This window comes from Papilio machaon, chromosome 9 (genome assembly GCF_912999745.1).
Source record: "Papilio machaon chromosome 9, ilPapMach1.1, whole genome shotgun sequence".
Classification (NCBI taxonomy): domain Eukaryota; kingdom Metazoa; phylum Arthropoda; class Insecta; order Lepidoptera; family Papilionidae; genus Papilio; species Papilio machaon.
This window is the reverse complement of record NC_059994.1, coordinates 1,592,021-1,617,453: the sequence shown is the minus strand read 5'-3', so window position 1 is coordinate 1,617,453 and position 25,433 is coordinate 1,592,021. Positions and strand designations below refer to the sequence as shown.

The following is a 25,433-nucleotide window of genomic DNA, read 5'->3' as shown; positions in this document are numbered from 1 at the left end:
GTACATAAAAATGCCAAATATTTTACGTTAAATTTACTGGAATAAGTACTTTAATAATATCTTGTAGTTTAGAAATAAATAAGGCGTCAGTCTTCCTAATATTCTGCGATTCGACGTAATTGGTATAGTTTTAAATCAAAGCTTTTGTTCGTAATCCTCAGGTTGTCAACATCTTAACAATTCACATACATTTCGAAACGTTTGTATTATTCGGCAAGATTGCGACAACCAAGAATGGAATCCAGTCAGTATTAACAACGAAGATGCCAAACACGAACATTAGTAACCAATAATCACATAACCCTTAAAGTTATCCGTCATCGCACTCAATATCGACAAGTATCACAAGTGGTAAAGTTATTGCAACTTACAACAAAAAGGAATGTTTAACTTTAACTATTTCTTAAAAACAGCCGTGACTTCCTCAATAGTTTTATTCTTCGTCTCCGGTAGTTTGAAATAAACGAACACGTAGAAAAAGATCAGAAGTATCGTGAAAGGCAAGAACACGAGATTGCCCAATAAGTTGGTCATTGGAATGAAAACGAGACCAACTATAAAATTCGCAAACCAATTAACAGCAGCGCCAACACTGACCGCAGCGCTCCTTGCACCTTGGCCGAATAATTCCGAAAGAATAATCCAAGGGATAGAGCTGGGACCGACGCCGAAGAAAGCGACGTAAAACAATGTGAAAATAACAGCAAATATACTCATAGTAAAGTTGTCTTTGTACGTATAGAAAGCAATGGTCATAAGAACTGAAGCCAATGCCATTCCACCAAGACCCCACAGCTGCAATGTACGCCTGCCCAAACGGTCCATCAACGGAATAGACACAAGCGCCATTACAAACAAAATACTTCCAACACCAATAGTAGCTAATCTAGCATTTTCAACAGTTAAACCGGCGTTCTCGAATATGGTGGAGGAATAATATAACACTGCGTTTATCCCACCTAATTGTTGAGATAAATGCATAACGATTCCAATTATAAGAGGAGTTCGCAGAGCTTTAATCCTGAACAAATCTCCAATACTGAATTTCTCTTCTCGTTTCGCAGCCCTGTCCTCTTCGTGCATTTCGTTGATTTCATCATCGATGTTCCCAGTTCCTCTGATCTTAGCAAGAAGCGCCCTCGCTTGCTCCTCATTCCTTTGCACCAGCAACACGTACCGAGGGGATTCCGGTGCAAATGGTAACATGACGCATTGAATAGCGGACAAGAACACCGCTAACCCAAGCAACAGTGGCCATCCGTCGTTACTCCCCAAAATAACGTCGATCCCCAAAATCTGTGCTCCGACAAGACCAAACGCGACCGCCAATTGATTAACAGTTCCGAACGCACCTCGGAGCTTCAAAGGCGATACCTCCGAGACGTAAGTCGGGGAGGCGGTAGTGGCAAAGCCACAGTTGATACCAATCAAAAATCTGCCTATAATTAGCATTTCAACTGATGAGGCCATTTTGCTGAAACCCATCAGGAGGGCGCCGATGACTCCGAAAATGGCGTTAGCTTGTAGAGCGAATTTGCGGCCACGTTTATCGGCAACCCAGCTGGCGAGTGGGCAGCCTATCATACCGCCAACCGCAAAGATACTGACGATGACACCGAATATGAGGTCTGGGCTGGCGTCGTACTGTTCCTTTATGAAGTTCTCGATGAACTGTTTGGGAGCATTGATGACGCCGGTGTTGAAGCCGAACTGCAGCATGCCAAGCACGGCAGCCACCACTGCGTACAGCAGCGCGCCTGTTGTTCCGCCGCTCTCCATTGCCGGTCGTTGTGGTGTCGACTCTGGAACTGGAGAAAAAATTAATTAAAACCTCATTATCTACTATACGACAACATTAAAAACTATAAATAAAGACATGCACTGCAGCTGCGTCCTGCCAAGAATAGTCAAATATATTGAACAATTCTGATTCCCAGTTCTGATTATAATACACTGATCTATATCGTGAGAGACCGAAATTTAATTGCATATCATTCCAGTTTTAGCAAGCGATAGTTTTTTTGTACGTAATCTCATTGCTACGATTGAACGAGAAATCGATATAGACTGATGTGATAACTGAAATATAAGTAAGTAATATATTCGTACGTTTTAAAGATTTAACATATACGTAAGTATTACGATAAAGTAAAAGATAATCTTAAAAACTGATAAGAACCGTAGTAAATTTTAAATCTCAAACTAATACAACCGACTATGAAGTTTTTAAGGAAAATGGAGTAATTCAAAAGCCTTACAAGATAAACAGAACTGAACAAAATTTATAACTAACCGATAAGAGCCGCGACTAATTTATATAAAACCATGAAAAATCTAAGTTAACAAAAGAATTTCAAATTAACTGTATACGAGTAAAATAACTTTTTCGAAACAAATAATAAAATATAGTCCATATACATGAGTACATCATATCATAAATTACTATTTCTTTTAAGTAAAAATGTATAATTAATGTACTTCTTATGTAAAAATTTTGACGTAATTAAGTTATGTAACTAGTTTAGAAGTTATAAAGTTACTTAAATGAAATCAAACATATTCGATGAAAAACTAATTTATAAAACTAAGTTCAATTCATCTATTTTTTTATTTAAATAACCTAGATGTAGAACTTTATTAAGCTAGCTAGCTTAGCTAAGTGTTAATTTCATTCCGATTTATTAAATATTTAAAAAATTAAATTTGATAAGTTTTTAATTTTAGAGAATCTAAAACAAATAAACAACAAGCTTAGTTAAAAAGCAATATGAATTGATTTTAAATAATTAAAAAAACATACATGTTTGTTAATTTTAATGGCCTATAGTATAAAAAATATAAAACATACTCACAATAGAGACGTCGTTACATAAACCTTACGTAGTTTTAACTAAGAAAAAGATAAATTGTCATATGTTGATGCGAACAAAGATACTGATAAAAAAATATTTGATATGAGTGATAACAATCTTTTAACATTACATTGTACTTAAAAACGTACAGTATATTACATACTAGCTTTTGCCCGCGATCTCGTTTCAAATACAAAAGCTGCTTGTATCGAATTACAATCTCAATAGAGTTTTGTGCAACACAACACATATGGTAATGGAACATGATATTACTCATAACATATTCTGTCTGTTTGTAGAGACAAAACAATCGTTGTTTTAATTTCGGATAATTGTGAGAGTTTATTATATTAACACTCACGAATATACTCAGAAAGAAAAAGATAAATATCAAACCCATAGTACAGAGTTGCCAAGTATTTTTTTGCCAAATGGGTATTAAGTCCTCATTACAAAGCACATGATTTGAAATCTGGTCTTCCTACATATAATTTACCTTCATTATTCGTGTCTTTATTGATTAATACGTATTAGTCCCGTAACCTTCATGACCACAGGTTTTTGTAACAAATATTAGAAACTAGCTTTTACCCGCGACTCCGTCTGCGCGGAATAAAAAATAGAAAACGGGGTAAAAAATTATCCTATGTCCGTTTCCTGGTTCTAAGCTACCAATTTTCAGTCAAATCGATTCAGCCGTTCTTGAGTTATAAAAAGTGTAACTAACACAACTTTCTTTTATATATATAGATAAGGAATATTGTATGTAAAAATCCCTAGTGTCATTTAAAATAAGGAATATGTGCAAAAAAGAGTACGGACCAAGAGTCTGTAGATGTCGTTTAAAATAATAAGAAAGACCGCGTATTATTGTAGGTGGAAAAGTTATAAAATAAAAAACTATTAAATGGTAAAGTCTAGTACTTAACTAAATGTTATCTTTAAGTTGATGTCAGCATCGGATAAAAAAAACTGAGTAACCAATGTGCTTACAGACTGTAATCTACTTATGTTCCAAACATCCAGATTTATTCAGATATTCTTGAGTTACGTGTTAAGTGATTACTCTTGCTCATGTTTGTTGTCATTAACACTTGCGACTTTAGACGTGATTTCGTTTTAATTATTTGGTGAAAAGCACTTCAAGATCTATAATTACATGATGTACAATAATATGATTTGTATAACGCATATTGATGGTCATAGAACCTCCTTGGTATCACGTGGCCAAGAAGGTCGAACTGGTTATTAACATAAAATCACACGCCGCGCCGTCAAGAAAAATATAATAAAACAATGGAAAAAAAATACGAAAACATGAGTATTTTTTACCATTGAATGAAATTCGTTAGTACCTACTTGTTTTGTAAAGTCGACTTGGTGGTTAATATTACCTTAATATTGTACTACCTATATAATAATTTATTCTGGGTCAGCTTAATAAAAAAATAAAAATACATTATAGCAATTAAACACGTTTTTTTAAACAACTGTGTGCATAGAATAATATCGTAATCAAGGTATATATAAAACCGGTACAGATTATAAAACGCAATAAGGATAAAAATCCATCCTTCGCAGTCATGCGCGATGACATTTTGAGAATACAAATTCCTTTCCTCGAATAATGGCTGATTCTGAATTAGTAAACTTATTTCTGAAATTACATATTTTTTTCCGCCCAGTTACTATCGGTCAATCCAAGTTGTAACCAAGTAAAAGCCATCAGTGATTCACGTGGAACTACAGCTTTGAATTCGCATAGAAGTCTTGTTCCAAAAAGGGAACTCGATTTCTCTTATACATCCGAAAAACAAGAGATTTTAATCGTCGATTGCTATCTGTTTTTAATTTTTAATATGATTATATTTTTCTTTATTTCTATCAAATTGAATTTCATATGCACAATATCGCTACTGTTTAAATCCATACAACTTCTACAACTAGTTAAAATAACTTTCACTATCAATTTGACTTACTTTTACTTTCATATCGTGTTCAATTTACATAAGATTCTTTGCAAAACATTAAAATTCATTAGAATACAATTACATTGACACTTTAGACTTGATAAACACAATAAAATAATAAAAACATTAGTTACTGTCTCCAAAAAGGTGAAATCGGACGAACAAAACCGGCTTGCGTAAACACCGCCTTGACACTGTGCAAGAAACGTGGCAAATACAACGTAATTGTAAATACAAAAAAAAATCATAAGGACAGCCACACACAGACTGCTTTAAGTCGGTACCTACATTTTTATGCAGTCGGGCTTAAACAATCACTACAAATTTGTCATACACAGACTGCGGTTTGCAGGTTTGTACCGATTACTTAAAACAGTCCGTATATGGCATGACCGCTTTAAGTCATGATGATGATTAATAAAGACTAAATTTCAGTAATAGTAAAAACACTTCTAAGTAAATTTTGATCTACGAAGTTATTTGCGGTAAAAAAAATTACAACAATATGTTGTGTTATAAAACGTAGGTACTATATTTCCTCATTAAATTGGCTATCTTTAGTATTTAATAAATTTTTGATGACACAATAATGTGATACAAAAACAAACAACAAAGGCAAGTGGTAAGTGCATTTACACATACATTTAAGTATGTTGTTATTTCAACAGAACCGGTTACACATACCGCGTGGATATCCAATATCATGCAAATAATTGCTAGAACGTTCGATATAATTTTAAAATTAGTAAACATTTTTGCATAAACAAGTATCCTGTTTATAGGATGTTCGATACATCGCGAAGTAATTTGCAACATCCTGTTATAATTAAAAGAAAATATGCATATCTCCATGTAACTGATCAAACTACACATTTATCTATTAATTTATATATTTATTTATGAACTGTGGATTTCAATTGCCAAACGTGTACAAAAACATAAGAGTTCACTTTCATGCGAAAAATCACTAGCACTGATCGTTTTAAATTTATGTTTTACATTAAGTTACTTTTAAAGTTAGTTTCTTTAGACCTAGCCTAGATTCTAATAATAATGCAATAAAAATTAGCAACGTGGGCGTATGCATGTAGGTTGATTGATGTGATTTAATATTAAAAATATAAATGGCTGTAACTTGAAACTGCAATACCTGAATGCCTTCTAGTCATAAAGACGGACAAAGCTGTGTAATCGGTATCGTATTCCATTATGAGCAATGATTAATTTAACAAACGATTTATTTATTAACAAGGATACTCTATTAAATATTATTACAAAAAGGAACCTTAACTAGTATTAAATTACTACAACTATTTCAACAAAATATAGAAATGCTATTAATAAAAAACATTGTGAAATATCTCGAGTGAAATAAAAATAACGTTGATATTGCAACTGGATTAAAACTAGTACTAAGCTTGTAGTCCTTGCTACACTGCAAAGAGGCCGTAAGGAGAACGATAAACACCTCAAAGATGTTATAAACAATTTATGTAGACAATAGAGCAATTACAGGTTTTAATGGCTAAGGTTTTCTCAAACATGCATTCATTATTATATTACGTAAACATTTTAAGGAGCTTGCAGTTTATAAAAGACGAGCTGTCGCCCTCAACTCCATTCGTGCGGAGTTAAAAAAACATAATAAGTAGCCTATGTGTTTTTCCAGACTTATACCTTTAAACAAATATCCATCTATCCATCCATCCATACATACATCTAACATTCGCATCTATATATATAAAAGAAAGTTGTGTTAGTTACGCCATTTATAACTCAAGAACGGCTGAATCGATTTGACTGAAAATTGGTGGGCAGGTAGCTTAGAACCAGGAATAGGACATAGGATAATTTTTACCCGCTTTTCTTTTTTTTTTTATTCCGCGCGGACGGAGTCGCGGGAAAAAGCTAGTTTATAATATTAGTAAGATTTTGATGCTATATTAAATGTTAAAATAAACTGTACTTATAAACTTGAATAATACACTAAAAAAATATATCCTCAGTTTTTACCCTCCTGAATCAGCAAGTTAATAATTCAACTAACATTAGTCTAAGAATTGCAATTTCAAAAGACAGTGTATGTACACCATTACATAGTTCACAGTTTTATATATTCCAAGTACACATTTATTTTGCGTTTTTCACTTTGGCTTATATTAAAAGTAATTTATTTTCGCGTAGTCATTCGTTTTAGTTGTGAAATAATCTTATCATTGGTATACAAAACCGATGAAACCTTGACAAAACATTCTTTTTCTAGTTATAAATATACAATACGAAAAGAATGAAAAACAATCTTAGATGCCACGCCGCTATTTTTAGCCGACTTCAAAAAGAAGGAGGTTATCAATTCGACTGTATTTTTTTTTTATGGTAATTTACGGCATAAAACTGATAATTATCAATGGTTGTTGCTATCTCTCTCTAGCATCATCATTATAAGTAAATTAGGAATAACTTTTTGTGAATGTTGAAAACATCATTATTTACAAACCCAATTTCTAGTTCGACACAAAACATTTGACTTTTAAAGGCCACATTAACACATTTTAGATCTACAGATAAGCGTATTTCCATTGCAAATTATTTTAATGTCTATACGATAGATATACGAATATATTTACCTTTACACTATAAAGAAACTTTTTAAACACAACACAACAGAAACCGATTTCTAATGTTGATATTAATATAGTCGTACGGCCGAGTGAAGGGAGCGGTTACAACTGAGACGCATAAACATTGCCCCTACTGGTAGAACCGGTGACAACTTATGCTAGCTTCACACGGTGCAGAACAGTCACTATCGGAACGAATATGTCAAACAAGTATGGACCGAAAACTTTATCTAAAGCAATGTTCATTAGTCAACGTTTTCAGTAGCTGATTAGTGTAATTAGCTCCCTGTCATTAAACAATTAAAATGCCATAAGATCTTTGTTGATGAACTAGATATATTTATCGCTTTACGTGTGCGCACAAAAAATAGCATTACTACACTGCCTCAATTTTCTACCCACGTGTGATACTAGTATTAAGTTTAGCAAGTGACAAGCCTTTTTAAGACAGGTTTAAACTATCCCAAACTACTTGATATCTTTATTTTAAAAGACAACTACAACGGAAGGCTATATTGTTGTAAAACAAGTACCAAAGTGAACAATCCAACACAATTATTATTACTAAAAATTATATTTAGCTAAATAAATAGTTTTGTTCCATACGTAGTCACACATTAAATGAATATAAAAGCACATATTCTATCGTAAATTTTGAAAATTATCACCTAATTTGATGATATTTTAATTCATGATTTGGGGATTAAAGTCAATCAATATTGATGATATTAATTTAATTCCTTGAAGTGTAATCTACGAAAAGATTTGATAATACTTTATTATTGATATTTATTGATATGTCTGATAGTAAATAACTCTTAAGCAACATTTTTTACTACAATAAAATTATAGGAAATTCTGTATACTTATGTGAAATTTTCAAAATAAATCTCCCTTAGAAATCTAATCATAGACATTATAATGTAAATTTTATCGTCTAATAGACACTGTTATATCGACGCTGGAAAGCGTAAACGCTGTAACCCCGAAAGTATGAACTTTACAGGAGAGCCAAAAAATGATAACTCGTGAGCTGATACGCCTACAAGCATGCGGTATTTAGCAATGTTGTGTAGTTTGTGCTAACCTATAATAAAATCACTATCGTTTGATAATGGTTGAAATTATTAACGTGTGAAAAACATATTCGCGATTTTAAGGGTTACAGCGTTTATGCTTTCCAGCGTCGATATGCACATAGTCCGTCTGATTTATCTGACTCGATGGGATAGAGGCTGCTATTGGTTAGTTCTGGCAGAAAAATAGAAAATCTACTTAGGCATTGAAAATGTAATTCGAAATAAAACATGACAAGACAGTTATAGTACAAGAATCTTATAGCAATGGGAAATAATTTGACATAACAACGTCATCTTGACAGCGTCGTATTTTGGCCATTAAGAGAGCGGCAGATACACGGTTTAGTGTTGCCATTTTCATTTCAAAATACCATGAAAATATCACGCATGATGTTTTAACATGTAGGTAAATTATGCTAATACGTTCGGATGTATCAATTTAAATAGTAAGGAAATACTACTAGAAGTCAGGTCATAGTTGGCACGTCAGGCAAAAGAGTACCTAGCCTACCTAGTTTTCGACGTGCCAAATTATTAACTACAACCATCAAGAGAATACAATCCTTTCATCGTACATCTCCGTAGTCTTGCTTATAGGTTACCTATGTTTTTACTCAATAACTGTGTTGTTACTTCTGATAACAAAAGTTCAACATTCCTATTTATTCACTTAAGTATAAATAAGCTAAAAAGGTTAGACTATTTACTAATAAATATGTTTATAAATAAAATTATGCTGTAAATAAAAAAATACGAGTAAGGGCGTTCATAAAATACGTGAGATGTTTAAGGGAGGAGGGAGTCAAGTCAAATCTCACCTAATCTTACGTTAAAGGGGGGGGGTCTTGGCAAATATCACGTAATTTTTTTTCTGAATAAAGCAAATTCAAAATTATACTATTTTGGTCCATTTAAACCAGATTGTACATGCTTAAATAAAAACACGAAGCAAATTTTCTTTTTTTTTACAATAATAATCTAACGCGTTTATTAAGAAACCCACATTTTGAAAAATCTCACGTGATTGGGGAATGGGGGGAGGGGGTTGAATAAAATCTCACGACATCTCACCAAGGGGGGGGAGCATCTGAAATTTCAAAAAAACACCTCGCGTAATTACGTAATACACAAGAATTCTCTTACAAGAATAAAATAAAATTAGAGCAAATAAAATAAAGAGATGTTGTTTATCGTGTAAATTACTACGCAATCACTAACCACTTATTACTTGCAATCAAGGAACCTTTGTAATAAAGTGTGAATACGAATAAAATAGGGCAAATTGTAATTTTATCCCGTTAAGTTTTTTTTTTTTGCAAACTGATGGCTACATCATAATAACATTATTGAATTAAAACATAGATTAATAGATTAGTCGAGAATTTTTGCGAATACAGAAGCCAAGCAAACATAGTTACAAAGTAATTGTAATGTTTGTACAGAAGTGTAATAATTAATTTATAAATTTATGAATAATAAAAAACATAATTACAGTGCAGCTGTCGATAAATAAATATGCTCATACAATGTGGATTTCTGGCACATGTGGATTTCTTGTATATTGTATTCAACAAAAAAGAAAAATTTTATCACAAAAATACAATTTTATTAAGTTTTTACTAATTTAAGGTCATTTTAACAGACTTCATAACCTTAAACTTATTTTTAAGAAAAAAAAAATAGCTAGTAGACACATATTCATTCTCTTTTTTCACGACACATATTGGGCTAACTTTTCCTGACCAAAAAAAAACTTTTCCTGCTCACATTACAGTCATATAAAAAAATCGTTTGTATTAAAGATCTTATAACCTCGTATATATGAAAATACTAGCTTTAACCAGCGACTCCGTCCGCGCGGAATAAAAAATAGAAAACGGGATAAATTTATCCTATGTCCGTTTCCTGGTTCTAAGCTACCTGCCCACCAATTTTCAGTCAAATCGATTCAGCTGTTCTTGAGTTATAAATAGTGTAACTAACACGACTTTCTTTTATATATATAGATAAGATTTCCTACCAATCCATCTGAGTTATAAACGTGAGTGTTTTATTTATAAACTATCACTACAAACTTGACTTGTTTTTATTATTATAGTTATTCAGTTGTTTACTATAATTATGTCGCTGCAGTTGTTTAAGAAATCTGATCAAGAATTCTACTTTCTTACAATACGTATTATAAACAGTTTTTTGTCACGCATATCATTATATCAACACACAAGTAGGGTGAAAGACCTTCGAAAATAGGTCTACGTGTTAGCAACATTAAATTAATTCTATAGAAATAAAACTTCCAATCATTTGCAGTAAAAAAAATGTGTTATTTTTTTGGTATTTACGAGTTAGAGGTGTCAAATATGTCATATACCCATCATTGTCGACAATATTTAGTATTAGAAAACAACACTAAAGGACACCCTAACCTTCAACTATTTTAAGTGCGGCATAAGTCAAGATTTAATCAACGCTACCGACAAAATCATGACAACTATCATTACATACAACACAATGGTCGCCCCCTTAGGGTTTTCCAACGCGTAATAGTAACCGCACGTTACCAACGTATTTGCATTATAAAATCTTTAATGCATACATCTATATATATAAAAGAAAGTCATGTTAGTTACACCATTTATAACTCAAGAACGGCTGAATCGATTTGACTGAAAATTGGTGGGCAGGTAGCTTAGAACCAGGAATAGGACATAGGATAATTTTTACCCCATTTTCTATTATTTTTTTATTATTCCGCGCGGACGGAGTCGCGGGTAAAAGCTAGTTACTAATAAAAATGTATTTGTTAAAATATACATACCTACTTCTGAACAGTATCCTTAAGTAGCTTTAATAAAAATTACAAGGGTCTAACTATAAAAACTTAGACAGTGTTTCAATTAAATCTTACATATAAAATAGCTGTCGCCCGCGACTCCGTCCGCGCGCAGTTAAAAAAAATGGGGGGGGGGTATGAAAAATAGATGTTGGCCGATTCGCAGACCTACTCAATATGCTCACAAAATTTCATGAGAATCGGTCAAGCCGTTTCGGAGGAGTTCAAGTTTGAACCCCGTGACACGAGTTATAGTTTAAATATATTTGAAACTTTTTTCGCAGAATATTGTCCAATATACTAGCAGAAATCACGGTTATTGAAATATGATTATGCGTAATTTAACGAAATGTGATCTTGGGAAATAAAAAACTAGTTTTGGTGATAAATATTTTAGGGTATAACATATTTTTATAACCACATTGACGTCCATATTAGCAATCATCGGCGGTCAAAGGGTTAAAACAAATGTTTAATTTAAAAGTGACTAACTGTATTTTTTTGGAGTAATACAGTAAAACTTCCTATTAAAAACGCAATACATATTAAAAACTAAACACTATGGAAAAAAAATTAAGTATATAAAAAAGAAATACAATAAATATGTGATATTTTATCACAATAGTGACAAACAAGTTTTTATCCCCCTCTATATGGTGTAGACATATACTATTTTCTATTGTAAAACCTCAAAAACTGCAATGTTTTTACACCATTATTTTTAACATTAGTCTAAACGACATTTAAAGATAAAAGTTATGAATTAAGAATCTCTGTGATACTTATATAGTTTAAATAACTTCCTTAAAGCGTGTTACATAACAATGTTATTAAAACGTGACGTAACAAATATGGAAATGAAGATTGGATGAAGATTAAATGATTGCCAATCAAAATAATCGTTTAACGTCCGACATGAATTATAGACGAAGGGTTAAAACCATTCTGACTTTAAGTAATAAAACGTTACCAGTTATTTTAAACAAGCCGCGAGTGAAAAGCTTCAACAATTCCTCCTTTCCACCAATCCGACAAAAACCATTATTGACATCATATAACATATAACTCTTTATATAGGATGTGTCGATTTGTTTTTAAAATTAGAAACTACTAGCCGTTTCCCGCGACAAAAAAATTTTTAAGAAGTAGCCTATGTATTCTTCCAAATTATTTTATACATCTGCGCCAAATTTCATCAAGATCCATTGAGTCGTTCCGGATATACCTTCTAAAAACATCCATCCATCCATCCAAATATTCCCATTTATAATTATAATATTAATAAGATTACTACGTTTATAAATTATTCGTATGTATGTAAGCAGTGGCTGCGAGGGCGGCCCATTTATACTGATTGTCCCCAGGCGTAAATACGTGAGGATCCAATAAAGTATTGTGATGCGACTCTCGACCCCATTTTATTTCAAATGCTTTTTAGTTTTATTAAAGTTTTACCATCGCTTTAAATCTATAAAACTATTTTAGTAATCCACAAATCTAACAAAATCGTTTTAAATAAAACCTTGTTAGACACAGCATAAGTCTTTAACATCTTCTCGTTTAGCTAATACCGGATTTTACGTAGGAATACTTTCTTAAAATTTATATGTACGTAAAATAATACGTTTTTGAATTTACATCGTATGCATTCGTGGTGTAGCAGTACTAGAAAAGGAACTTATGACAAGTTATTACTTTGTTCAGCCAACCGTCAACATAAACATGGCGCAGGATAATTTGCAATAAACAACAGCACGAATTGTGAACGACAGTCACGCTACCAAGTAGTTAAACAGATTTAAATAGCTCTAACTACGGCCACTAATTGATTAAAGGACTCAAGCCATCGTTGATTAGAAATCCCAATGGATTCGCTGAGATAAATTGCATTAACATTCTAGTCGTATACAACAAGAAGTCTGGACAGAATCTGTGTATTATTAATATACTAATCTAAGCGTGAATTTCTACTGCCGAAACATATGGAAAAAGAGATATTTTAAACATTTTGAAATACTTTTGGAGACGTATTTCGAGGCAATGGAAACCCATAGTAAAATATTTGCGATTCCACTTAAGAACTGCTTATGTTTTGTCCTTCTCAGTCTCAATGACAAAAAATGAGATGACAATATATATTTTCTTACTTGCCAGCAAGTTGACGATTCCCACACGAATCAATTGACTGCAATTTATTAACAGTGTCCCCCTTTTACCAGCGCTTGTATGCAACCAATTTATAACGTTTCAGTCAGAATTAGAGCGCGTTTTTTTGTTAATATCGAAAGTATTAAACGAAAAAGGTCAAAGGTTAACATTTGACGTCATTCGAGGGAGCTACAGGAACAAAAATAAAATATTATATGTCATAAATCATTTCGTAATAAAGTTCTAAGGTGTCTGTATTGATAACATGATCTTTTTACAAATCAGAATTTATATTTTATCCCTTTTAAGCGTACTTTTAGTGGTACTAGGTACATATTACTATCTTACCATTGTTTTCTGAGAATGAAATCTTTGTCAAAAAATATCGTTATCACTGCCATTATCTTTGACAAAACATGGATAACAATATGTTTTAAAAAGGTATTTGTGTCTCAGAACCCCACAATTAGTAATATTGTAAATGCGCAAGTTGGGATGGACAGATCTCTAAAATGTCATAACAGTCGTTGAAATTTGACACAGATGCTTAGTTTTAATAAATAATTCTTGTCTTTATTATCTGAACATAAAAAGGGGTATGTCAGGTCATTTAGCTTAATTGATGAAAAAAGACGATTATAAATAATGTATTCAAGATTATTAAAGTCCGTATTTAAGGATTTATTTTAATCAAAATTAATATTATAAGAAAAGTTAGAAAAACAATGATGTTGACATAACTAATTAAATATAGTGACATATGACATATCTAGTAAATTAAAACTCTATGATGTAGTTAAAAATCTTCAACCAGTGTCTTTAACAAAGATATATGGATGTAGAAGAAAAGATGTATTTTGTGTAAATCCTGCTGTACTTTCTTTTTCTTGTAACCCTGTGATGGTGCACAATAAAGTATATTTGTTTTTGTATGTGCCAGTATCACAGAGAATGGAATTCCTTAATCTCTACTTCCAGACAGACTGTTATCTTTTGTACTTTTGCTTTCCAAACTTATGAAACCAATGGAACCTTAGTAATGTATAAAACAATTGTTTAAATTTTAAATTAATGCAAGACTCAATTTTGGTGGTTTATAAATACTATACTGATTATCAAAATTAATAATGTCAAATCTCACCTCATAATGTTAAATTAAAAAAAACTTAATAAGTAGCCTATTTGTTCTATCTGATTATGTTTTCACCAATGCCAAATTTCATCAAGATCCGTTGAGCCTTTCCAGAGATTTCTTCTAGCAAACATTCATCCATCTAAGCTTTCGCATTTATTATAGTAAGTAAGATTCAATTATACATTGTGTGAAAAGGTTCGCAATGAAAGATCAAATTTTTCAGAACTGAGTAAAACAGTACCTTAACATTATTAAAATTAGTGGAAAAAGCATTTTTTATTTAAACTTAACCACACAAGAAAAATGCTAAAACATAAAATAAATCTGATGTTTAAAAATTAATTTATTATATATCACAAATTAATTAAATAAACACAGAATAACTTAAATTTATCTAAATTATTGATAAAAGTCAAGCGCAATTTAACTGTTTGAAATAATAAATACATAAATTGTACACATGCAACATATAATTATTGACAAAAGACAAACCATTTCTTTGATTATGAAGTAATGCTGTCCGGTTATTAATTTCCGTAGACATTTTTAACACAAGAAAAAACTTTTCTATGACTAGCAAAACACACAATTAACTATCACAACGAATACGAGCAAAATTCTTCAACGAACACTGACAGAAAGAAAGCCGGTTTTTAACGACGTTGGTCATTAGACTTCCATATTATGAGGCATGAAATATAAAAAAGTTTATTTTGCATGCTTAGTGCTTACTGAATTCAATTTATAAATGGCATATAAAATGACCGCGACGTAGCGTGCTTAAATCAACCAATGCAGTTATTAAATTGATTTTAGTTAAGCAGTGTTCATATGTCAACTTAACTATACTCATAAAATTAGCTTTTTGTTTCCTTAATCAAAATAAAAAAAAATTAAATAAACATTACCTCGTTTCAGGGCGTTGAGTAAAATTCTTTTAAGGCCATTTCACTAAACCAAATTAAATCGCTTGGTTATTTATTTTTAAAGGAATTTAAATTATGCATAATTTTTTAATGTATAAAAACAATTCATCTCTAAATTTCACTTAATAAAGACCCAAAAAGGAGTATAGAATATTGTGGGATTCTGTATTGCATGATCGACGATCTCGATCTGTCAGATTAAACAGCTTCCCATCTTCCCATAGGAGCGACAAATGGAAAGAAAGGATGAAAATGAAATGAAAATGGAAAATATTCACAAATCTGCTCCACCAAAAGGGCCGAAACAAGAAGCCAGGTGCGGTAAAATAAAAATAGTGGTGGTCAAAAGTGTTTAATTATAGTTATAAATTTAAAATATCATTTTTATTCTGTTTTCGATGTATATTTATGTTTATGGCGTAACAATAAATAAATTAAATATTTTTTAAGGTTTTCATTAATGATGACCTGAAAAAAACTTTATAGAAGATGGTGTCCCTAGCAATCATTATTATATTACAGGGACCTATGACGACAATACGTTTTTATCAATATACTGGTCAATCCTGACTATTTTGTTATACCTTCTGCTCCAGTTGGTTTTTATTCTTACTTGAGGCAGCTAACATGTTCCAGTACTTCCTTTAAGTTGAAAAGGTCATAGAAGTAATAAAGGCATATAGCCGTATAGTAGAAGACCTGCAATAAATGTTGTGATCCCTTTAACCTCTACATATATCTACATTTTTCTAAATACTAAATATCTAGAACATTCGAGATATTTCCATTTAAAATGGTTTAGTTCATTTTGTTTGGTCTGTGCTCAGAGATGAAAAGATTAATCTTTGACTTTCACGTTTGACGTCTGATCTGACGTTTGTTTATTGTTGCGCAATCACAATAAATAATAGAAGTGCGAAGAACATTTTATTTTTGATTTACAATTTGGTAAACAGTTTTTAGAAGGCGTCAAGTAAATTCCAAGTAATATCAGGATGGAAGGTAATAACACATTTATGGACAAGGTACGCTCGTTTTTTGGGCTTCGAACAGATCCGCCGCGAAATGATTTTCGCAATCCCATCTGGAACATAGATGATGACGATGAAGACGACTCACTGTATAATAGACAGCGAATGGACGTGTTCGATCCTGTGGACTTGCATAGGGAATTAACCCGACAAATGCAGGATATGTTCAACTCTTTCGGCAGTATGTTCGGAGATGTTAAGACATTCTTTCACGATAACAATTTGGATACTATGATAACTGATATACCAGCAAGCGAGGAACCCGAGCACTATAACAATACGAACTCAATAAGAGATTACTATTTGAAGCCAGGATTCCACAATCAAAAACAAGATCATCTGGATGGAGACCTTGATGGTAAAATATCTTCTCACGAAATATCGGGCTTGTTAAACAAGAAGGATGATGCACTCGTGCCCTCACATCGTTATGACAACACACCTGCAGGTAGGTCATTTTGCCAGACTATCATAACAACTAGTGTGACAAAACCTGATGGCTCCATTGAAACACGAAGAATTGTTAAAAAAGGCAATGAGGTCATTGAAGAAACAACCACCACTACTGAATCCAACAGGAATCCTATCAACATTAACATGAATGCAGTTGCATCTACCGGTATAATTTTGTCTGAGTTGGCGTCTTTATTTAAAAACTATTACTAATTTTTTCCCTGATAACATTATGATATGGGATAAATTTAACATATAAAGGTTTAATTACTTCTTAATGAAATTGTCACTGGTTTTTTAATCATAGAATTAGTGGGTGTCATCCATTTTATTAAAATGTTTTTCAATTTTAAAATTGTATGTTTCTAAGGTTTAGCTAGATGTATAACATGTATCTGTACTATTTAATATTTCATGTTTAGATGCTTCACTTAAGGTGAATTAAATATTATATTTAACATGTAATTTAAAGTAACATAGAAACTTGCTTGCACTGCTTTAAAACTGTTGCCAACATACTCACTTGAAATTTCCAGCTTATTAGAAACTTAAGAAAAAATTGATGATTTATTGAATGCAAAAAAAAAGAAAAATTTAAATATGATTTATTAATATTATAGTTTTAATGCATATAAATAAATTTAATTAGTGATATTTTGTGAGACTTTTAGTTTATTTTTAGTCATAAAATCATGTAGTAATTTAAAGTTTGCTTCTGCTCCTATATAGCTCATAATTACATGTAGAATTCTCTCATTTCTGGTTTATATTATAGTATTGTAATCAAAAAAACATATAATATATAAGTATGATAGAATAATAAATATTAATGTATCATTTCTTGGAAATAAAATATAATAAAAAACAACTTTTCTTGTTTCTTTACTATTATTATTTTTTTGTTTTAATATAATCATTCTAATTTTAAATATTTTGAGTACATAAACTAGGTGAAGTCATCTTCAATACATAGTATAAAACAAAGTCGCTTTCGCTGTATGTCCGTATGTATGCTTAGATCTTTAAAACTACGCAACGGATTTTGACGCGGTTTTTTTTAATAGATAGAGTGATTCTTAAGGAAGGTTTGTATGTATAATAAATGCATAATATAGTAGAGAAACACTGATAAATTTAAAGTTTTCTAATGTGATGTCGTAAATAAGCACGTTTTTTTTGCGCTTATATTGCAAACGCTGGCTGAACCCTACGAGATAGACCAAAATAATGTACTACAGTATTGTTCACCTTAAAAAGTTCAACAAAAAAGTCCGCGATGGTATATGTCTATCTCTTAGGGATAACCCAGCATAACCATTTTTATTCTTTTACGAAGTGATTTTAAACAATACAGCATTAATCCTTATCCATTTAAGTACCTTAAATAAATTGTGCATTTATTCTGTAGTAGGTATATTTTGCATTGCACCCGTGCGAAGCCGGGGCGGGTCGCTAGTTATATATAAAAGAAATTCATGTTAGTTACACTATTTATAATTCAAGATCGGTCGAACTGATTTAGCTGAAAATTGATGGGGAGGTAGCTTAGAACCAGGAAACGGACATAGGAAAATTTCTACCCTGTTTTCTATTTTATATTCCGCGTGGACGGAGTCGTAGGTAAAAGCTAGTAGATTATAAACTAGATAAAGTCATATTTGCCTTTGGCTGTACGATTAATATTAAGTCAGAAATTTAGTAAAGTAATACACATTCATGAAAAACAAATCTTTTATTTCTATCAGTGAATAATGAATTTTTAAATTAATGGAAAACTTAAAACTAAATAAATATAGCACTTAACTAGTCCAGTTGATCTCCTTTTATCATATAAATTAATTCTAATAGAAACAACCTACAAAATAAATATGTTTTTTGTTACTGGCAGTCTCTGTTTTTTGTCAAGATCATTTTTTTTAATTATTGTGGACGGACATTAACATATTCAATACAACCTCCTTGCTTCATTATCATATGTGAACTTCGTAGCATGGAATGTGTTAATATTTTTTGATGAATTTCTCTTCACAGTAACATGCGTCTTTCGTATTACTTTTGATCCAAGTGAGGTATCGGTTGACTCGGCTGTACACTCCAGGCGTTTTAGGTCTAGCGCAACCTTCGCCCCACGAGACTACTCCTGAAAAGTCATGTTTAATTTTAGTTTATTATCTATTTAATTATGTTAATTTTCCTGACTACATACTGTTAGAGACAAAAATCAACACTGTGCCGGTGTATCGGCGCAGCACTAGACATGTCAAATATCAACGCTTACGTCGCCTCACTACAGCTATCTGTCACTTGGTTTTGGGAACTTTAGCGCGCAATTCGCTCGAGATGATCTTGACTAATAATTCTCTAAAAATACTGAATATTTTAATCTGTAATTTTATTGTTCTCTTTTTTCCAAAGATAATGAAAAGGATGGAAGTATATTTTGGTACAGATCTGTCAGCAGCGGAAGCGGTGTTGTTTTTTTTTTTTTCAAAAAAATCACAACCCTTACAAGCGCTAATCATTGTTTCGTCCCCGATGTTTACTGACCTGCGATCTGCCACGTGTTGGTGTTATTGTTGAAGATGTGCAAGGGCCCTCCGGAGTCGCCCTGGCAAGCGTCCTTACCACCAGCGTCGATACCAGCGCATAACATGTTCTCAGTTATGCGCTCCTTGTAGTTTGTCATGCGACACTCAGAGTTTGATATTATGGGTACTGTTACCTGCGAAATATTATACCAAATTAGAGAAAGTAGATCTTCAAGTGATTCCTAAATTTTAAAATTGTTATCTGATATAACGATTTCGAGAAAAAGCGATTTTGAAGTTTCAGGGAAAATACTATGCCTATTGCACTGAGGCAGCATCCAACAGATTAAAACCCGTTTTCCACTAAACAACTAGTCCTGCGTGGCTAGTCGATTAGTAGAAAAGAGTTCTAAGTTAGTCTCGAGCGATAAACAAAAAGTGATTTAATATTCTTTTTTATCCAAAATCCATCTTACCTCCCTAAGAACGTTAGAAACAGACCCCCCTTCTTCAGTGGTGCCCCAGCCGGCGACAATAGCATTATATCCAGTATACGAGAGTCCAGACTCCGGTAGACAAACAGTTCCTACCCCACGCTCCTGTTCTTCCTCTGTACCCTCTTCATTTCTTAACTTTTTGATCACTTTGCTCAAATCTAACTGCGAATCACAGAAAATTTTGATTCAAGCATTAAGTTGTGAAGTTAAAATAAATCTATCTATCTATATATATAAAAGAAAGTCGTGTTAGTTACACTATTTATAACTCAAGAACGGCTGAATCGATTTGACTGAAAATTGGTGGGCAGGTAGCTTAGGACCAGGGAAAGGACATAGGATAATTTTTACCCCGTATTTTTTTTTTATTCTGCGCGGACGGAGTCGCGGGTAAAAGCTAGTATACACATATAGCAATATGACGCTTGAGTTAACACTTTGGATAGAAAAATAATCTTTTTCGAGATGCAGTAAAGCAAATGCCAGCTATTAAATTTCATAAGTGAGTTTTTGAGATATAACACCACAACAGAAGAATGTCCACTTTGACCGTAAAACAGTGATACGAATATACAAAATCTATTTCAAAGCGGCATCTTGAATATTTGAAAAAAAATCCACATTTTCAAAACAACTTCAATTGGTTTTTGTAGTTCTATTTTTGAAATATACGTACTCTTTCATCAACTTTCAACATGGCGATATCGTTGTCGTAAGTTCCCGGGTTGTATCTGGGATGGCGGATAATGGCCGCAACCTTTCTGTCAATCGTCTTCGTCTCGTTGGCGACGTTGCGATCGTGCTCCAAGAAACGGACTGTTATTCTCTCTTTACGGAATCTGAAAAAATAAGGTTTTGCTGTAACACGTGTTTAAGTGACAATTGAATCTACATTGTATTACTGCAGTGGAGGTAGGTTTATACGTTAAATAGCACAGCTTGTTCTGCTACATTGGATATCCCTAGGAAGTTAGTAAAAATAATATGCTTGAAACTTTAAGATAAATAAAGAAATTTATTACTTGCTTGAGACACTAGTAATATTTTGCTCTAGGCATACCACGGTCTCGATGTGTTTTCAGAGCCAAAACACTTGTAGGTACAAACATATAGTCATCAAGCAAGCAATAATGTTTTTGTACACTTTTCGTCAGTGTAAGCCGACTGTATATATATTTTAATGATTTTACCTATGTCGCAAAAATGACACGGGCTCATGCTCAGTTCTTATTTGATACTTACCCGGCAGTGCAATGCGCGGCGGTCATGACGTAGAGGTCTGCGATTAGCGAACAGCCGCAATAGAAGCGGCCGCCGTACAGCAGCACGCAGATCCACGGATACTCCTTCTCCTTGGTCTCCGTACCGCCCACGATTCGCCGGTGCGTCCGCGCGATACCGCATTCTGGACGATAACATTAGCAAATTTAAGTAGAGTTCCATTAAAATACAACTCGTAGAGAAAGGAATTTGTTGGAAAAACTGGAACATATCATTAAGATGTTAACGTTCAACTAAACTAAGATCAAACGGTAGGAAAGGTCCCGGGGTTTTTTTTATCAGGTTTCTGCCAATTTGTATTAAATATTCTATAACTCTTTGGCCTCGTTTCTGTAGGTTGCAAGCAAGATATCATCGCCATTAACCTGCCCTTATCCCTATGGAGGGTCGGCACAGTATGTGCTACTCGTCCATACATCTCTATCAGCCGTCATATCTAAATTTAGCCCCTTCTTACGTATATATTTCACACAATCCAAGATACACAAGCTGTCAAATATGAAACTTTATACTATAAAAAAAGAAAATAAACAGTGTAATACTAACGACATGTTGGGCAGTCCTTTGGCGGATCATTCGATGGCTTTACAGTGGACGGCCGCGACGTGGTAGTGCCGGAACCAATCAAATTGTGGATCCATTCTATCAGACCTATCCGCGGACCATCTTGGGACACCGTCTCCGTTGTTTGGCAACTCGATAAACCGACGCAGACTAGCAAAATGAATACCAAATTCATGATTCTGAAATTGAAAATGGAAAAATATTAAGAAAAGCAATGGAAAAATTAAAAATTCTATTGTTGAGTATATTTTTGTCGTCAAGTCGTAAAAATTAGTAGTTGGTAGTAAACCTATTATTGTGATTGTTATTTCGATTAACAAATAATTTGGTGAAAATATAAAGTCGCAAGCGTCGGTGTTCTTATTGTAAACTCCATGTATGGAGCCGTAAAAGTACGCAAAAAAATGTGAAATAAATAAAAAATACATAATGTACTGTCCCTTATAACTTCCAAAGTTAAAGACAAAACAAATACACGCGATAAAGTATAAAAATAATAATTAATTTTGATAATATTATATTTTATTAGTACAACACAATATCAATACATATTTACAAAAAATTAAATTTAAAATATGCAAAGTAAAGTAACCTTTTTTTTTTTTCAAATTTTAAAAGTCAATACTATCAATGTGAATCCTATAAAAAGTTAACATTTATTTTAATTGCACCAAAGAGCTTTACCGTTATTACACCACACTTTGAATTCTAAAGATTAAATATATGGTTTGAATAAAGTTGTAAAAATGCATTCCATGCATTTATAAATGTTATACGACAAAGGCCTTATTTAGTGCATATATTATGGGACTTTGGGTTTACTGGGTCACAGTAAATAATCAAATTCGGACAACGACAGTTAAAGATATTAAAGTAAAATTTGTGGATGTAGGGTGACCATATAAGATATTATATTTACAAGATGATTTCAAGATTCAAGACAAGATTTTTTTGATATTTTTTCCCGGCTGTTAAAATGGTCTTCTTTTTCGCGCATATGTCAGTTTATTTTATACATGTGGGTTCCAATGTATGTAAATTCCTTTTGACGGTCTAAAGCCTAACAACGAATTTTGACGAGTGAGATGTTAACCAATTCTTCCCTCGACGTGTCATAGTCATAATACATAAACAAGGTACAAAAGATAAACAGTAGACGTAGCGATCAATTATAAGTTAGTGAAAAACGAGTTCAAATATTCTTATACAACTATTTTTTTTTTTTTCAAGGATATTATAAAACAAGATTTTATCTAAAATCAAAGTGAATAGATTTGATGAAGCCAATAAATAGTGCTATTAGCGCTATTTTTGAGCCTCAGAAATGAGTTTTTTTTGTAATCGAGTTTAGGTTATAAAACTTCGAAATTATAATTGCACTTTTGTACTGTTTTTTGGACTAAATAAACGTAAACAAAGAACAGTTCTAATATAAAGTAAGCCTTAAGTAAGTAATAAGCCTTTGTAAGTAATAAACAGAATACCACACAAAAATACTTTTCTTATGTTAATAACTTTTTTATAATCCTATAATTATAATAACAATTAAGTATGGGTTGATATTATCAATTTTCCAACTGCATCTTGAAAAGTTTTACTTTGACAATAACAAAATGAGGCCCAACAAATATCATTGTAGACTTATTTTACATAATGGTCACCCTATGCACAGCAGATTTTTATTCGAATCAAGGACATCGAGACCGGTTGGCAGCGTCCGTTGCTGTTCCGAACTGGTCGGAGGTACCGCTATCTCGATCACTCATCCCATCACTTACAAATTAGCATACCCCTCGTGTTTTTCTCACGCGGATGCCGAAAACACCAATAATAATTCGAATAGATCGACAAAAAAACAACGCAAAAAAATACGCAGAAAAAATGTTCAAACATAGAATTTGCTTTTAAAACTCTCTTATTTTTTTATTCTGTGCTCGAATACATCGAACATTGTAACGGACCTTTTCCGTGGTACACGAAGTTTGCATTCTATTAATACAAATAAGATAATTACCATAAAGTACCCAACTTTATTACCTTAACCCTTTATGTTGGCAACATTATGAATTGGAATGTCCGATTGATATGCATTGTGCATCGTCCCCGCAACCGTTCTACTAGCAATAGAGAGTTCATAGTTTTCCTGTTCCCCTATAAATAATATAATGCGTAGAAAGTAGTTAAAATAGGACATCTGTTTGGTAAATTAACTATATTGAATCTTTCGCAAATACAAACTATATCACGAAAACATTTACCATAATTTTATGTTTTTGAAATGCACCAAATTAGTCCCAAAAAATACAATATGTTTAAATAAAAATACTTATCTAATCTAACTTTGGATATTGATTACAAATAAAAAATACCGGCCAGATGAAAAAAAAAACATTTTTTCATGCCAGTTTCAAAGATGGATAAAGTTTCATTGTCCTGTCGTTAAGCTTTATAACTTTTTAAACATCGATTAATTTTAAATGCTATATTAACGACTTACAGCAATTTTTTTCCGACATAACGGTAAAGGAATTTGTGATTTATGATTTATTTTAATAACATGTTAATCTTGGTCAAGGATATTTAAGGTATTTATGTTAGTCGGTAGATGTTTAATAAGGAACATACCGGTTTGCAAAATTTCAATAAGAAAGAAATTTAGGTGATTATTTCGATACGATATTAAACATTTTAATATAATATTTCCTGTCAATATTGAGGTTAGAAAAAATAGTATATTTTTTTACGTGTAAAACATAAAATAAATTCGTCAAATTTTAAATTCAATTTTCTAACAGTGAAAACTTTCTACAAGATGTATCTATAAAGTTACTCGTTCTTATATAACACGGATCACAGATTAATCACAACCACAGCTATTAATTAATGACAGATTATATAAAAAAAAACCAAAAGCAACTCACTCCACTCCGGCTGGTAGTTGATTAAGGAAGACAAGTGAGTATCGCCGGCCAGTATTCCGTGCGTTAAATCGTGAGAGAAAGAGAGAAAGAATGTCCAGCACTTTCACTGACTCGTGCTCCACTTTGTCCTGGCAAAATCAAATTCAATATGCACATTTTTCCCGCCCGTACTCCTGTTATATGCCCGCGGATTCGACGCATATCGGTAACAAATATGCATCGTTATTTCAGCTATTATCTCTTAATGATGTAATTATTAACATTTTTACATCTCATGTGGGATCGTAATAGGCCCGTTGACATGCAACCGTTAATTGCGAAATTAAAGGAATTGGGTTCTGCAGTACTGCCCACTAATAAAGGGCTATTAAATTTTGATATCATAAACACGAATTATTTTATTGTGTGTATTTTTTATTATTACCACACGTCTTTGTGATGTCATTCATGCGTGCATTACAATTAATGAGAGAACCAATACAAACTAAGCGAGTTGTAAACTAAAAAACTTACCTAAGTATTTTAACGCCTGCTCAGAGGTCGAGGAAAATAAAAGCTCATCATAGAAATAACTAGAGCCCTTAATATGCGGGA

The 25,433-nt window shown here is 32.4% G+C and overlaps 3 protein-coding genes across 8 annotated transcripts; 1 reads left to right on the top strand and 2 right to left on the bottom strand.

Moving 5' to 3' along the window:
• Position 1: 1 nt before the first annotated feature.
• Positions 2-15,766, bottom strand: LOC106712872 (glucose transporter type 1). 6 transcript variants are annotated; one of them, XM_014505539.2, is made up of 2 exons: positions 15,131-15,396; positions 2-1,808 (listed from the first exon to the last, which is right to left on the bottom strand). In XM_014505539.2, the coding sequence occupies exons 1-2, from the start codon at positions 15,180-15,182 to the stop codon at positions 397-399; spliced, it is 1,464 nt and encodes a 487-aa protein (XP_014361025.2). In that variant the 5' UTR covers positions 15,183-15,396; the 3' UTR covers positions 2-396. The 6 variants fall into 6 exon arrangements, with proteins under 6 accessions (XP_014361025.2, XP_014361028.2, XP_014361027.2 ...); XM_014505542.2 differs by lacking the exon at positions 15,131-15,396 and adding an exon at positions 15,547-15,766 and having other exon boundaries at positions 3-1,808; XM_014505541.2 differs by lacking the exon at positions 15,131-15,396 and adding an exon at positions 7,450-7,562 and having other exon boundaries at positions 3-1,808.
• Positions 15,767-16,423: 657 nt separating this feature from the next.
• LOC106712854 lies at positions 16,424-17,418 on the top strand. Its single transcript, XM_045679368.1, has one exon. It carries the CDS (start codon positions 16,560-16,562, stop codon positions 17,259-17,261), a length of 702 nt encoding a protein of 233 aa, XP_045535324.1. The 5' UTR covers positions 16,424-16,559; the 3' UTR covers positions 17,262-17,418.
• Positions 17,419-18,865: 1,447 nt separating this feature from the next.
• Positions 18,866-24,975, bottom strand: LOC106712845 (transmembrane protease serine 9). The gene is made up of 7 exons (XM_014505500.2): positions 24,840-24,975; positions 21,901-22,097; positions 21,316-21,478; positions 20,750-20,912; positions 20,053-20,235; positions 19,596-19,770; positions 18,866-19,188 (listed from the first exon to the last, which is right to left on the bottom strand). The coding sequence occupies exons 2-7, from the start codon at positions 22,091-22,093 to the stop codon at positions 19,049-19,051; spliced, it is 1,017 nt and encodes a 338-aa protein (XP_014360986.2). The 5' UTR covers positions 22,094-22,097; positions 24,840-24,975; the 3' UTR covers positions 18,866-19,048.
• Between the last annotated feature and the right edge of the window lie 458 nt (positions 24,976-25,433).